Source organism: Vigna umbellata, chromosome 2 (assembly GCF_029865625.1).
Source record: "Vigna umbellata cultivar VRB3 chromosome 2, Vumbellata_1.0, whole genome shotgun sequence".
Classification (NCBI taxonomy): Eukaryota; Viridiplantae; Streptophyta; class Magnoliopsida; order Fabales; family Fabaceae; genus Vigna; species Vigna umbellata.
This window is the reverse complement of record NC_142166.1, coordinates 45337318-45353561: the sequence shown is the minus strand read 5'-3', so window position 1 is coordinate 45353561 and position 16244 is coordinate 45337318. Positions and strand designations below refer to the sequence as shown.

Sequence of the window (16244 nt, the reverse complement as noted above, 5' to 3'; positions counted from 1 at the left end):
AGTGTGGAGCAAGTCTTACTGTATGTCTGCATTGAAACAAAAAAGAAGTGCCTACAAACTCTTCATATTCCTTGAGTAAAAAAAAAAGGACCTCAGTAGATACAACATTCGTCAGTTACGGCTGCTCCTCGCCCTCCGGTATCGAATTAAAACACAGTTTTGATAAGCTTAAAAACTAGAAAATAAGAAAATTTATCCGTACAAATACTAAACCATAAAATTTTACTAAGAGTACATAAATTAAATTATTTCAAAATTTTGTAAAACAATCGTAAAGCAAATTAAAAAAAAATGTGTCCTAATTTTCTTGCATTACAATAACTAAACACTACATTAATAATTGACAGCAAAAGGGCACACAAACAAAACATAAAGAGAGTAGAGTTACTGTCAAGTGAGCAATTAGGAAAAGCACAAAAAAATAAAATACAACCAAAAAAATACATAAAAGACAAACAAGGAAGAAATAGACTAATTGACATAGTCTTGGGAAGGGGTGAAACATTCTAATACTATTTTGTCTGCAAGATCGAGCAAACTGTTTGAACTAAAGAGAGACAAAGTAGAAAAATTGCAGCAATGGTAGCAGCAGTTTGCCAAGGCCCTTTACAGTAATCACCTCTTAGGGTTGACTTCAATTTAAGACGACGACTTTTATACGAAGCATCCAACTCTTGCCAGAGAGAAACATAATCAGAACTGAAATCTGACAAAACAATGTTTCTGCAGAGACGCTTAGTCCGTTCAGCTGCAGCATCACTGTCACCCAATAAGTTTTCCATGATTCCATCTCTAACGAGAATATCCACATCCTTCCCCGTGTTCACTAAGTATTGCAGAACAAGAGCATACTCTGTGATGTATCCCTCATCAGGATAGTGAAACTGCTCCAAAGCCACCATGTTGCGAAACAACAGTTCAGTATAATCATCCACTCTAAATTTTGGGATTTTAAGCATCCTTCTTGAAAAGCTTATGTTTAGTAAGCACTTGCTTTCGGTTATTGCAAACTTTATTCCTGCTTCTGACAACTTAGTAACACTTGGAATTTGTGGCCATTGGTCGCTCCTTGTAGTTTGTTTTCTTCCACATAAGTAAAAAGTTCGTAAGAGATCCGTGAAGTGATGACATGTTGGATCAGAAGACAAATTGGACTCATTGAGAGACTGAAAGTATCCAAAGGTAAGTAGGATGAATGGAGGGATGTCATTATTTCCAAAATTAGCCACAGACAGACAAAAGAGATCATGAAGAACAAAAAAAGGAAGTTGGTTCTCAAGTAACAACAAATCACAAAATATGGTAGTTGCAAACCATGGTAATGAAAGATACATGTCATCTGTACCATAGTTACTTGTCCAAAAGAGTTCAAGTATAAAACCTGAATCCACAGAGATTATCTCTACCAGTTTGTTCGGGGTGAATTGAAGTGCGTCTGAATAACAGTGACGAATTAGGGGCTCCTTAGATGCTATATAGTGGATCCAGCTTTCCATACTTGTATTGGTTCGTTCAAGAAATGACTTCAAATACATAACTTTATGTCTTTCCATATTCTGAAGATGGAGACTATTATGGTGATAAGGGCCTATGGAAACAATCTTTGGAGTATAAGCTTCTTGGTTGAGTTGGCGAATAAGTAGAGGTACTCTGTAAATGCAACACTCTTCAGTTATTGGTCGGCTTGCTCTCTCCAGCATTTCTTTAACATGGATCACAACATCATCCGTGTTCATCATTTTACTGATCTAAACAGACAAAAATGAAAGAAATTTAAGTCAGTTAGATTCCAAAAACCAAAATAAGAATTAAAATGATGAAACTATCGAATAATCTGATAGTGAGAATTATGACAGATATTAAACAATGTAAAAATTTAGCACTCACCATACTGTATACAGTAGTAGCACAACTTAAAAAATCTTATACAGACACTTGTATTCTGTTTGAAAAATCAACAAAATATGACATTGCTTTACCAACATCAAAGCTTTTAGACCCACCTCATTGAATATTTTATTATCTGCACTCACGTCACTTTCATGCAAACAATAATATCCCAAAAATTTCTCTCTCATTCAATGATCAGAGACTTCCACCAATTGAAGTTGGCTGTTAAAAAAAAATATTCTTGTTTAAGGTAAATTTCCGGCAATTAATTATTTATACGTAACTAATCAAGTTCACAATTCTACTGTAAAAGGCTTTTTATATCAATTAAAAAAACTGTTTATACTGACTTTCAAACAGATACAAAATAAAAATTTAAAAGTTAATTGACTTTTTATAAGATTCTTATCCAAGCCACAGCTTCCCAGATAAACACCATACCATTACAATCCTCTCAATAACACTTACTGAAAATCAAGAAAGTAAATAAAAGAATGCCCTTCAGCAGTGCACACAAACCAAGTAAACAATAGCACTAGCAAAAGAAAAAGAAAAACATATACAAGTCTTAGACCAAAACTCACATTCTAGCAAAGCAAGAATAACTAACATAGGAAGAAAGCCAGTTCATTCAACATACGAAATGGGAAAAAGCATATTTTGCAGAAATGCTCAAATACCCACCAGGCTTTTCTGAAAACCCAATTCAGGAAACTCCAATTAACTTTCCCGAAACTCTCATCTGCCGAAGAAACCACTTACACTAAGTAAACAGCAGAAAATGAAAAACGGAAAAATTTGCACATGGAAGTCAACGAAGAAGTTGCTTTCAGAGGTTTTCAGATGAATGTGTGGAAGTGAATGGAAGAGCGTAATAAACAGTGTGGAACGCGAAGAAGTGAAGACTTAGACCATTCCAACGCGAAGACTTGTGAAATGTACTTCCCTCACTTAGAAAGAAAAATAATTCAGACACCACGGGCTATTGAAGTGAATGCAGTGTGAGGAATCCCTCCATCTGGCCACTGACTCACTCACGATGGTGAGAACTTGAACCAATGACAACTAGCAAACAACAGTTTCATCTAAGTTTCATCTAACCACCGTGACTACAACTTTCAACAATGACAACCTATGCAAAAAGTTAAATAAAACAGTGAACGAAACATTGACAAGAAATACAGATGCAGAAAAGAAGGAGAACAAGCACAATCTTAATCAATCTATAGGAATAAGTTATCTAATACTACATTTATACTACTTAAATCCGTGTACAAATCACTTTGATTTCATTAAATGAAAACTTATTTAAGATAACTTGGTTATGTGAAAAGAGGGAAACAATTATAAATTGTATTAGACTAAATTTTTTGTTGTTAAAGACAATGTGAATTTACGTATATGGGACATCTTTGTAACACGAATGACTTGATTATATAAGTGAAAAAAGATTTAATTTCATAAATAAATAAATAAAAAGAATGTGTTTTTGACGTTGAAAAGTGCAGGGTTAAACAAATATTTTGGTAAACAAATTAGAATATCTTTTAATAAGTATATTTTCACAAAAAAGTCGTGAGTGTTGCATAAATTAGTGCATTACGTTGTTTATGATCCATTGAAGGTATACTCGTTTAATAATATACTTTACTTTGTTATTGTTATTTACGATTGTTCTTAAAAAAGTAAAGTCTATGTACTGCACAGAAAGGATTATGCATCAAAAAGTTCATGCTTTGATCGTGAGATAATGATGCAAGAAGCTGAAATGTTGATCCATTGATGTGTATTGTAAAATAACCAAATGAATAAACAAGGGAATATTATTGTCTGATGTAGGAAATGGGGATTAAAGAGGTTGTCAAAAAGAAGTTAGTTATCAAGAAAGAACGAATCTACTCTTATATAAGGTATTGAAAGAAACTTATCATCTTGAGACGAGGGTGGCGGTTATGGTGAAAAGGGCCTACAAATTATTTATATCCGTAGAGTTTACAAAAATATAAAAGGGCACTCAGTAGATGCAACATTCACCATTTACGGGTGTCTCTTCGCCCTCCAGCATCTCCTCAAAATCATACTTTATGTTCTATATGCAATGATGATCAAATGTTGACAAATAACAACAACGATTAAAATACATAATTTATAGATATAAGAATTAAAACACACTTTTGATAAACTTAAAAACTAAAAATTAAAAACTAAACTAAAGGCACACCAAACAAAACATAGAGAGCAGAGTTACTGCCAAGTGAGAAACTAGGAAAAGCACAAAAAATAAAATACAACAAAAAAAACATAAAAAACATGGAAGAAATAGATTAATTGACATGGTCTTCCGGTGAGATATTCTAATACTATTTTGTCTGCCAGATAGAGCAAACTGTTTGAACTAAAGCGAGACCAAGTAGAAAAATTGCAGCAATGGTAGCAGCAGTTTGCCAAGGTCCTTTACAGTAATCACGTCTTAGAGTTGACTTTAATTTAAGACCACGACTTTTATAAGAAGCATCCAAGTCTTGCCAGAGAGAAACATAATCAGAACTGAAATTATTCAAAATAATATTTCTGCAAAGACGCTTGGTCCATTCAGCTGCAGCATCACTGTCACCTAATAAGTTTTCCATAATTCCATCTCTAACAAGTATATCCACATCCCTCCCCGTGTTCACTAAGTATTGCAGAACAAGAGCATACTCTGTAATGTATCCCTCATCAGGATAGTGAAATTGCTCCAAAGCCACCATGTTACGAAACAACTGTTCAGTAAGATCAGATATTCTAAATTTTGGGATTTTAAGAACCCTTTTTGAAAAGCTTAAGTTTAGTAAACACTTACTCTCGGTGATTGCAAACTTTATTCCTGCTTCTGACAACTTAGTAACACTAGGAATATACCGCCATCCCTTGGTTCTTGTAGTTTGTCTTCTTCCACATAAGTAAAAAGTTCGTAATAGATCGGTGAAGTGATGACATGTTGTAATAAGATTAGGAGACAAATTAGACTTATTGAAACACCGAAGGTATCTAAAGGTAAGTACCATGAATGGAGAGATGTCATTATTTCCAAAATTAGCCATTGACAGATAAAAGAGATCGTGAAGAACAAAAAAAGGAAGTTGGTTCTCAAGTAACACCAAATCATGAAATATCGTAGCTTCAAACCATGGTGTTGAAAGATATATGTCATGTGTCCCAAAGTTACTTGTCCAAAAGAGTTCAAGTATAAAACCTGAATCCACACAGATTATCTCTACGAGGTTGTTCGGGGTTAATTGAAGTGCGTCTGAATAACAGTGACGAATCAGGGGCTCCTTAGATGCTATATAATGGATCCAGCTTTCCATACTTGTATTGGTTCGTTCAAGAAATGACTTCAAATACATAACTTTGTGTCTTTCCATACTCCGAAGATGGGAGCTATTATGGTGATAAGGGCCTATGGAAACAACCTTTGGAGTATAAGCTTCTTGGTTGACTTGCCGAATAGGCACAGGTACTCTGTAAATGCAACACTCTCGAGTAATGGGTGGGCTTGCTCTCTCCAGCATTCCTTTAACACGGATCACAACATCAACCGTGTTCATCATTCTACTGATCTATACAAACAAAAATGGAAGAAATTAAAGTAAGGTAGATTCCAAAACCAAAACCAGAATTAAAATGATGAAACTATAGAATAATCTGATAGTGGGAATTATGGCAGATCTTAAACAATGTAAAAATTTAGCACTCACGAGGAGAGGTTCACTAGAGATACTAGAGATGTATAAACACTAACGAAATATGAGTCTTACATACGAAAGATTCACGTTACTTTAATAACATGGTAATGAATCTTTCATATTTGTATAATGATCTATTTTTTCATTTTTTAATCAAATGTAAAACGAATTCTGAACATATACTGCATACCCGGTTTGAAAAATCAACAAAATAATGACCATTGATTTACCAACATCAAAGCTTTTAAACCTACCTCATTAAATATTTTATTATTAGCACTCACCTCACTCACTCACCTCACTCACATGCAAACAATAAAATCTCAAAAATTCCTCTCTCACTCCAACAATTGAAGTTGGGTGTTTAAAAAAATATATTCTCGTTGAATGTAATTTCCAGGCAATTAATTATTTATACGAAACTAACCAAGTTCATAATTATACTGTAAAAGGTTTTTATATCAAATAAAAAAACTTTTTATACGGACAGATACAAAATAAAAATTGTATGACTTTTCATATGATTCTTATCCAAGCCACAGCTTCCCATATAAATTTCATACCATTACGATCCTCTCAATAACACTTACTGAAAATCAAGAAAAGTAAATAAAAGAACGCACTTCAGTGCACATAAACCAAGTAAACAATAGCAACTACCAAAAGAAAAAAAAAATCATATACAAGTCTTAGACCAAAACTCACATTCTAGCAAAGCAAGAGTAATTGACATAGGAAGAAAGTCGTTCATTCAACAAACGAAATGGGAAAAAACAGATTTTTCAGAAATGCTCAAATACCCACCTGGCTTTTCTGACAACCCAATTCAGGAAATCCCAATAACCTTTCCAAAAACTCTACTCTGCCAAAGAAACCACACACACTAAGTAAACAGCAGAAAATGAAAAGCAGAAAAAATTGCACATAAAAGTGAACAGAGAAGTTGCTTTCAGAGGTTATCAGATGAATGTGTGGAAGTGAATGGGAGAGAGTAAAAAACAGAGTTGAAGACTTGGACCATACAAACGCGAAGACTTGTGATAAGTACTTCCCTCATTTGCTGTAACTCGAAGACCATACAAACAACAATTTCATTTAACTACCATGACTACAACTTTCAACGATGACAACCAGGGACGACGGAAAGAGTTAAATAAAACAAAACAAAGAGCAAACCAAACATTGACAAAAAAAAATACAGATGCAGAAAAGAACGAGAACAAGCATAATCTTAATCAATCTATAGGAATAAGTTATCTAATATTACATTTATACTACGTAAATCCGTATACAAATCATTATAATTTATTACAACTTTGTAATTTTTATAATTTATATATAAATAATTTTTTATACTTATTTTGAATACAACTAATATCATATTTACAATATCTTCACATCACTTTTTATAATTGATAAATTTTAATAAATATAAAAGGTTAATATTAACAACATTTTATACATAGATTTCAACAAATATAAAAAAATTACAATAAACATATATTTTAAACTAGCAAATAGTACCATCATTATTATGCTAAGAGATTGTTATAGAACATTTTTATTAAAATTAAAATTATTGTCAGTGAAATTATACTTTTTCTAAACATATCATAACATATCAACTTTTGACTTTTCATAGTTGAAAAGAAAAATAATACTTAACCATTACTTCGTTTATATTTAAATTTTTTATTTTGGTTAATTAAATTATCACAAATAATAGTATAATAAAGTACATTCTATTAAAAAAAACAAATAAATAATTCAGATACATGTCCATAATAAAAATAACAAAATATTGTTATTTAATTTTACAAAATAAAGTGTTTATATTAAATTTTAATTATATTCTATAAATTTAAATATAAATAATAAATATATTTTAATTTCTTATAAAGTCTCGTGCATTGACAAGGGCAAAAATATTCAAATGCAGCTCTTTTAGCTTATTCTCAATTTCATATTATCATAAAGTCATAATATCATAAAATGTTAAGCTCTTACATTCGTAATATTTTTTATTTCAAATTTAAAATATTAAAATGAATATGTTTTTAGCTAATTGTATAATTTTTATATTATGATAAAATCATTTTTAGCTAATTGTAATTTTTTTAGTTATATGATGTGTTTTAAGTTCATTTAATTAGTTATAATTGTTATATGAATAAGAAAAAAAACAAAATTATTATTTTTACAAGCATTTCATTAATTATAATAAACTATCGGTTTCCAAAAAAAAACGTACATTTATATAACTATTATCAATAGGGGAGTGAAACATGATCCCAATCAAAATGTGTGTTTTAATATCATTTTTATGTATTTGTTTAATAATAGTATTCATGACAATTACTTTGGTGATGTTAAATGAAAATTCATAAAAGATAACTTGGTTATATATAACAAGAGGAGGAAAAGAATTCTAAGTTGTATTTAACTAAATTATTGGTTGCTAAAAATAATGTGGATGTTATGTATACGAAAATATCTTTATAGCATGAAAGACTTGATCATATAAACGAAAAAGGACTTACTTGCATAAATAAATATGTTTTTATATATGTTTTTGAAAATAAAAAGTGTAGAATTGAAAAAATATTCTTACTGTATGACTGATAAACAAACAAGATCATTCTTTAATCAATATCATCTTACAAAGAAGTCGTCAATATTAATTCAAGTGGTGCATTATGTTATTTATAATTTATTGAAGATAAAATCGTTTAGTACTAGTGTACTTTCCTTTCTTACTTTTATTTATGGTTGTTCCAAAAAACTAAAGCCTATATATTTCATATAAAGGATTATGCACTAAAAAGTTCAAAGAAGCTCATGTTGTGGTTGAGAAACAATCATGCAAAAAGCTTAAATGCCTTCATACTAATAATCTCATAATGATGGTGATTTTGTGTAAATTCTTTGAAGTTTATTGAAAATAACCAAACAAGGAAATGAGGGATTGAAGAGGTTGTCAAGAAAAAAATAAGTTAGTTCTAACAACAAATCTAATCTTATATAAGGTAGTGAACATCTGGTCATAATAATAGTCTCTCAAAAAGAGCTCAAGTATAAAACCAAAATCAATCATAAAGCAAATTAAAAAAAAGTGACCTAATTTTCTTGCATTACAATAACTAAACACAGTACATTAATAATTGACAACAAAAAGGCACGCCAAACAAAACATAAAGAGAGCAACTAGGAAAAGCACAAAAAATAAAATACAACAAACTGCCAAGGTCTTGGAAAGGGGTGAAACATTCTACTATTATTTTGTCTGCAAGATAGAGCAAACTGTTTGAACTAAAGAGAGACCAAGTAGAAAAATTGCAGCAATGGTTGCAGCAGTTTGCCAAGGTCCTTTACAGTAATCACGTCTTAGAGTTGACTTCAATTTAAGACGACGGCTTTTATACGAAGCATCCAACTCTTGCCAGAGAGAAACATAATCAGAACTGAATTTTGAGAAAACAATATTTCTGCAGAGACGCTTGGTCCTTTCAGCTGCAGCATCACTGTCACCCAATAAGTTTTCCACAATTCCATCTCTAACGAGAATATCCACATCCTTTCCCGTGTTCATTAAGTATTGCAGAACAAGAGCATACTCTGTAATGTATCCCTCAGCAGGATAGTGAAACTGCTCCAAAACCACCATGTTGCGAAACAACTCTTCAGTAGAATCAGACACTCTAAATTTTGGGATTTTAAGAACCCTTCTTGAAAAGCTTAAGTTTAGTAAGCACTTACTTTCTGTGCTTGCAAACTTTATTCCTGCTTCTGATAACTTACTAACACTAGGAATATGCGGCCATTGGTTGGTTCTTGTAGTTTGATTTCTTTCGTATAAGTGAAAAGTTCGTAACAGATCGGTGAAGTGATGACATGTAATAAAATTAGGAGACAAATTGGACTTATTGAGAGACTGAAAGTATCCAAAGGTAAATAGGATGAATGGAGGGATGTCATTATTTCCAAAATTACCAATAGACAAACTGAAGAGATCGTGAAGAACAAAAAAAGGAAGTTGGTTCTCAAGTAACAACAAATCATAAAATATTGCATTTCCAAACCATGGTGTTGTAAGATACATGTCATCTGTCCCATAGATTCTTGTCCAAAAGAGTTCGAGTATAAAACCTGAATCGACACAGATTATCTCTACGAGGTTGTTCGGGGTGAATTGAAGTGCGTCTGAATAACAGTGACGAATTAGGGGCTCCTTAGATGCTATATAGTGGATCCAGCTTTCCATACTTGTATTGGTTCGTTCAAGAAATGACTTCAAATACATAACTTTGTGTCTTTCCATATTCTGAAGATGGAGACTATTATGGTGATAAGGGCCTATGGAAACGACCTTTGGAGTATAAGCTTCTTGGTTGAGTTGGCGAATAAGTAGAGGTACTCTGTAAATGCAACACTCTTCAGTTATTGGTCGTCTTGCTCTCTCCAGCATTCCTTTAACATCTTTCACAACATTATCGGTGTTCATCATTTTACTGATCGAAACAAACAAAAACGGAAGAAAATAAAGTCAGTTAGATTCCAAAAACCAAAACCAGAACTAAAATGATGAAACTATCAAATAATCTGATAGAGAGGAATATTATGGCAGATTTTATACTGCATACTCTGTTTGAAAAATCAACAAAAAAAATTACCATTGACTTTCCGACATCAAAGCTTTTAGATCCATCCCAAAAATTTCTTCTTAAAAATATCATTATAATGTGTTGATAAGATGAACTTGAGCATACAATAACATGTTTAAATTAAATATTCGTTTTAATATGAACCTTATGCATTTGCATGATAATAATAGTTATGACAATAATTTTGGTTCAGTTATATGGAAACTCATTAAAGATAATTTGGTTATTATGAGAGCATAGAAACAAATTCTAAATTTTATTAGACAAAATGTTTTATTGCTAAAGACAATGCAGATGTAATGTATATGGAGACATCTTTGTAAACTTTATCATATAAGTGAAAAATGACATAATTGTGTATATAAAAGGAATGTGTTTTCGGGACTGAAAAGTGCAGAGTTGAAAAATTATTCTCATTGCATAATTTGATAAACAGATTTGATTATCATTTAAAAACATCTTCCCACAAAGAAGTTGTCAATATTGCTTGAACGGGTACATTATGTTGTTTATGGTTTATTGAAGATAAAATCATTAGTGATGCACTTTGGTACTTTTATTTATGATTATTCTAAAACAACTAGAGCCTATGTATTTCAGAGAGGATTATGCACTAAAAAATTCAATGAATTTCACACTTTGGTAGAGACAATAATGTAAAAAGCTGAAATGTCTTTATACTAATAATCTAATAATGATGTTAATTATTGTGGATCTTTTGATGTTTATTGCAAAACATACAGTATGACCGCTCGGTCAACCACAAACCGAGTGATCAACACCCCTTGATCCATTGCAAAATGTTCAGTCTGACTGTCGGTTAGACCACAAACAAGATTAGCAATAAGAATAATCATGTTAACCCAATCTCGATCATATTGTTGATAGGAGGAACAATGTAACACAATCTTTTATGTTATGTGTTTCATTTTTGATGATGACAACACATATATCTTTCCATGACAACAACAGAAATGTGTCTTTATGTTTTACACATATGTTGTTAAACTGATTGGTCTGCATACTCATTATGGTCATACACATGTTTACATCTATTGTATGCATACTTATGTTTTCATGCATTAAAACCACTTGCACAATGCATATCTGGAAGAAGCAATCGATTACACTGGTTTAGTAATTAATTAAGTTCATCATATAGCAAACAACAAAGTTTTAACCGATTACATTAAATATATAATTGATTAAAACTTGTGTCTTTGTTAACACCTGTTATAAATGTGTTGTGATGAGCCTTCGAGGTGAAAATGTTTTCAAAAGTGACTAAGTGTAATACTTAACCGATTACATGGTTTACTTAATCGGTTAAGCCTGTTATACATTGAAAATTGTTTTCATGATATGTTCAAACTATCTCAATGGTCATATTTTTAAATGTTTTGACTTACGGTTAACATGCAATTGATTACATTAAATACTTAATCAATTAAATTTGTTTCAATGTAATCCTGATATAACTCTGTTATAAGCGTAACCGATTACATTATTTTCATAATCGATTAAAGTGCGTTTGATATGAGAAAATATATATAATAATGTGTTATTAACAATTTTTACGACTTTGATCAATTGAGAAATTTCATATATGATATCAGTGAGTCAAGAACAGAGATTGCAGGTGTGCCTAGTGCTCCAAGAATCAAGATACAACGAATTCGCAGAATTTGAAGAATTCTTGAAGGCTAGCATTGAACGTTTACTGGTTTATCAACTACTGCACAATTAAGGTGTTTTCTTATCTGATTAGGAAATTTTGTTTTGCAATCAAGAGGTTGTAGTGCGTGTGCCAGGTTGAAGAACGTGGAGTTCTTGTCACTTTGCGAAGGGTCTCAAAGGGTTATTGCAATGAGGATGATTGTTCTTCTAGAGGGTGTGTTTGCTATATTAGATTGGTAAGTTAGAGAGGAGATTTACATTTGAGAATTGGTCTCTATAAAGCCTTATTGTAAAAACTCAAATCTTTATAGTGGAAAATCTTTCAATCTAAGGTTGATGGAAAGTCTTTCAATCTAAGATTGATTGAAAGAGACTGGACATAGGTATGAGGCCGAATCAGGATAAAAAGATTGCGTTTGTTTTCTATCCTTAATCTCTCTACTGTATTTATTTAAAGATTAAGCGTTTTTATTGAATACCAATTCATCCTCTCTCTTGGTAAGAGAAACGAGTCATAATTACGATCCAATTTGATAATTGTAAGAAAAGTTAAGCCGACAATAATCAGAAGCTCATCCCAAAATATGTAAATATAGGATTGATATCCAAGTAGTTGGTTACTTTTATTACGTACTTATTTTTGAAGTGTTCGGATAAACACTAACTTTAGCATTAGAGTGTTTTCTGCAGGTAGCACCCTCTGCATCCAATCGGACCGAATGGTAGAGAGAATATCGAAGACTGAAACTTTAACTTAAGCTTGGAGTTTAAAGATTATTTGTGTAAGAAAACTTAACCTCAATTCCATAAACCGAAACACAAGATAATCCAATGATAAATTGAATAAACAAGGGAATATTATTGTCTGATGTAGGAAATGGAAGAGGTTGTGAAAAAAAAAAGTTTGTTGTCAAGGAAGAACAAATCTACTCTTATATAAGGTATTGAAAGGAACTTATCATCATAATATTCTCTCAAAAATTGCTCAAGTATAAAACCAAAATACATAAAAATGTCTTCAGCAGTTCCTCTTTGTTCCTCTTTGCTGAACTCAATGCTTCTGAATAATAACCACAAAATTAAAACTTCACTCCTTCTACTTATTGGATCCATCTATCAAAACTTGATTGTGTCTTTCATAGTTGTGGAAAGGAGGGTGGCGGTTATGGTGAGAAGGGCTTACAAAGTGTTTATATTCTTTGAACTTACAAATACAAAAGGGCACTCAGAGGATGCAACACTATCAGTTACGACTGTCTCTTCGCCCTCCATCTCCTCAAAATCCACCACAAAATCATAATTTATGTTTTGCATGCAGTGATGACCAGATGTTGACAAATAACAATAAATATTAAAATATATAATTTATAGATATAAGAATTAAAACACAGTTTTGATAAACTTAAAAACTAGAAAATAAGAAAATTTATCGGTACAAATACTAAACCATAAAATTTTACTAAGAGTACATAAATTATATTAAAAAAAATATACTTTGACAGACAAATATTTTACTTTAATGTTATCCTTTTTTACTTTTTATTTCCTTCTTTTTTTAATTTTACCATTAAATTATTACAAAATTTTGTAAAACAATCATAAAGCAATTTTTTTTTAAAAAATGACCTAGTTTGCTTGCATTACACCAATAACTAAACATAATACATTAATAATTGACAGCAAAAAGTCACACCAAACAAAACATAAAGAGATAGAAAAAGCACAAAAAATAAAATACAATAAAAAAAACAACAAAAAAGCAAACATTCTAATACTGTTTTATATGCAAGATAGAGCAAACTGTTTTGAAATAAAGAGAGGAGAAGTAGAAGAATTGCATTAGCAGCAGTTTATTATAAGTGGACTTTAAACCTAATTCAACTTACAAAACCGGCTTGTAAAATGAAATTTGCATCTCACTTATATATTATAATTTGGTCTTATCTCTAATCGATATGAAATTTTTAACGCATCTCGATATAGACATACATAGTTTGCCAAGGTCCTTTATAATATTGAGGTCTTAGAGTTGACTTCCAGACGACGACTTTTATACGAAGCTTCCAAGTCTTGTCAGATAGAAACGTGATCAGAACTGTAACATAAAAGCTTTTAGATCCACCTCATAAATATTTTATTATTAGCACTCACCTCACTCACATGAACACACTATAACATCCCAAATATTTCTCTCTCTCACCCATTGCGTAGAGACTTCCACTAAGAAATAGATATCTAAATGTGTTGTTGATACAAGTTGTTTGTTTAAAAACATATATTCTCGTTTAAAAACATATAAGGGAAAAAAACTTAATTGTGTAGATAAAAAGAATGTTGTTTCAGAATTTAAAAGTGTAGATTTAAAAAAATGTTATCATTACATTTGGTAAACAAACTTTAGTGTCATTTAATAAACATCTTCCCGAAATTGTACCATGTGCATTATGTTGTTTACTGTGCATGGAAGATAAATATATTATTAGCACTCACCTCACTCACATGCAAACAATAACATCCCAAAAGTTTCTCTCTCACTCAATGCCCATAGACTTCCACCAATTGAAGTCGGGAGTTTAAAAAATATATTCTTCTTTAATGTAATTTTCAGGCAATTAATTATTTTTACGTAACTAATCAAGTTCACACAAACCAAGTAAACAATAGCAACGAAAAAAAGAAAAAAAACAGCAGAAAATGAAAAGTAGAAAAATGAAAACATAAAGAAGTTTTCATATTAATGTGTGGAAGTGAACGGGGGAGAACTAAAAAAAACAGAGTGGAACGGATAAAGAAGGGAAAGTCAACCATTACCAAGCTAAAGAGGTGAAGACTTGGATCATGCAGAAACGAAGACTTATATAACATCTTTATAATTTATTACAATTTTATATATAATTTTTATGTATAAATCTTTATAACTTATTATTACAACTTGTATATTTTGTCATTTTTTATACAATACAACAAATATAATATTTACAATACTTTCACGACGCATTTTATAATTGATAAATTTTAATCAATATAAAAGATTAATATTAACAACATTTTATATAAATAGTAGATTTCAACAAATATAAAAAAATTACTATTAAACATATATTCTAAACTACCAAATAGTACCATCATTATGCTGAGAGATTATTATATAACATTTTTATTAAAATTAAAATTATTGTCAGTGAAGTTATACTTCTTCTAAATATATCATAACATATCAACTTTTGACTTTTGAACGTTGAAAATAAAAATAATACATTAATATCTTTTTAAAAAATAACCCAGTTAATAATCTCCTTTAATAATATATATTCAAAAAATTAAATTAATAAATAAAATAACTATAATTAAAATAATATTATTTTAATTGTAATATCGGTGTTTTTTAAATGATGTCAACATATTACCCCTCCTTTAGAAAAATGTATTAGCATCTTCTTCTAAGTTTTTCAAATACAGTTTAACAAACATATTTTAAAGAAATGGAAATTTTCACTACCTTCTTGCGAGGATCTAAATGATATTTATATAAGAATGTATATTTTTAATAAAATTATTTTAATTTTTAAATATATATATATATATATATATATATAGATATATACATATGCATATATATATATATACATATATATATATATATATATATATATATATATATATATATATATATATATATATATAAATGACACTTATTTCTCTTATATTTTTAATAAAATGTCTCTAACATTCTTTCTTTTCATTTAAAAATAAAATTCATTAGAACTTTCCTATTAAACTTATGAAAATTTAAATTTTAAAATAGGAAATAATGATTTTTAGTAAAGGACAACTGAATGATTAATTATAAGAAAATTGTTCTCTTGTAAGATCAAATTAAATATATGACACATGTTAATCAAACATTTATTTTTATATTTTTAAGTTTTTATCTAAAATTTAGTAAATATGATATTTTATATCTTTAAAATATATAATTCAATTATTTGTACTTTATAAATGGTTTAATACATATGTAAAAATATATATAAATAACATTAAAGTTATTTTTAGAAATTAAAAATATATATCATCCAACCATTTAAGTTTTTGATTCATGATTGAAAATAAGTTTATTTATATAAGATTTAATACAATTTATTAAAATATTGAATTAACGCAAAATAACAATACTTAATTAATAATACATGAAATCTCATTAAAAATATAGAAAAAAACTCAACGTGTGTTTAAAAATTATTGAAATTATCTTACTTTAAGTGAATGCTTGAATATTGTTTCATGCATA

At 29.9% G+C, this 16244-nt stretch overlaps 3 protein-coding genes across 5 annotated transcripts; all 3 read right to left on the bottom strand.

Moving 5' to 3' along the window:
* Nucleotides 1–312: 312 nt before the first annotated feature.
* On the bottom strand, nucleotides 313–2790 carry LOC124832902 (UPF0481 protein At3g47200-like). Of its 2 annotated transcripts, none has more exons than XM_088108008.1 (2): nucleotides 2575–2790; nucleotides 313–1748 (listed from the first exon to the last, which is right to left on the bottom strand). In XM_088108008.1, exon 2 carries the CDS (start codon nucleotides 1737–1739, stop codon nucleotides 513–515), a length of 1227 nt encoding a protein of 408 aa, XP_087964134.1. In that variant the 5' UTR covers nucleotides 1740–1748; nucleotides 2575–2790; the 3' UTR covers nucleotides 313–512. The 2 variants fall into 2 exon arrangements, with proteins under 2 accessions (XP_087964134.1, XP_087964133.1); XM_088108007.1 differs by lacking the exon at nucleotides 2575–2790 and adding an exon at nucleotides 1888–1992.
* Nucleotides 2791–4022: 1232 nt separating this feature from the next.
* LOC124832910 (UPF0481 protein At3g47200-like) lies at nucleotides 4023–6825 on the bottom strand. 2 transcript variants are annotated; one of them, XM_088107055.1, is made up of 3 exons: nucleotides 6642–6825; nucleotides 6423–6480; nucleotides 4023–5492 (listed from the first exon to the last, which is right to left on the bottom strand). In XM_088107055.1, exon 3 carries the CDS (start codon nucleotides 5481–5483, stop codon nucleotides 4251–4253), a length of 1233 nt encoding a protein of 410 aa, XP_087963181.1. In that variant the 5' UTR covers nucleotides 5484–5492; nucleotides 6423–6480; nucleotides 6642–6825; the 3' UTR covers nucleotides 4023–4250. The 2 variants fall into 2 exon arrangements, with proteins under 2 accessions (XP_087963181.1, XP_087963179.1); XM_088107053.1 differs by lacking the exon at nucleotides 6642–6825 and having other exon boundaries at nucleotides 6423–6558.
* Nucleotides 6826–8786: 1961 nt separating this feature from the next.
* LOC148204097 (UPF0481 protein At3g47200-like) lies at nucleotides 8787–10198 on the bottom strand. The gene has a single exon (XM_088108006.1). The coding sequence runs from the start codon at nucleotides 10120–10122 to the stop codon at nucleotides 8893–8895; it is 1230 nt and encodes a 409-aa protein (XP_087964132.1). The 5' UTR covers nucleotides 10123–10198; the 3' UTR covers nucleotides 8787–8892.
* Nucleotides 10199–16244: the final 6046 nt, after the last annotated feature.

Excerpts from the sequence above, each read along its gene's own strand:
- LOC124832910 (XM_088107055.1), bottom strand. The coding sequence starts at position 5,483 with ATGATGAACACGGTTGATGTTGTGATCCGTGTTAAAGGAATGCTGGAG.
- LOC148204097 (XM_088108006.1), bottom strand. The coding sequence starts at position 10,122 with ATGATGAACACCGATAATGTTGTGAAAGATGTTAAAGGAATGCTGGAG.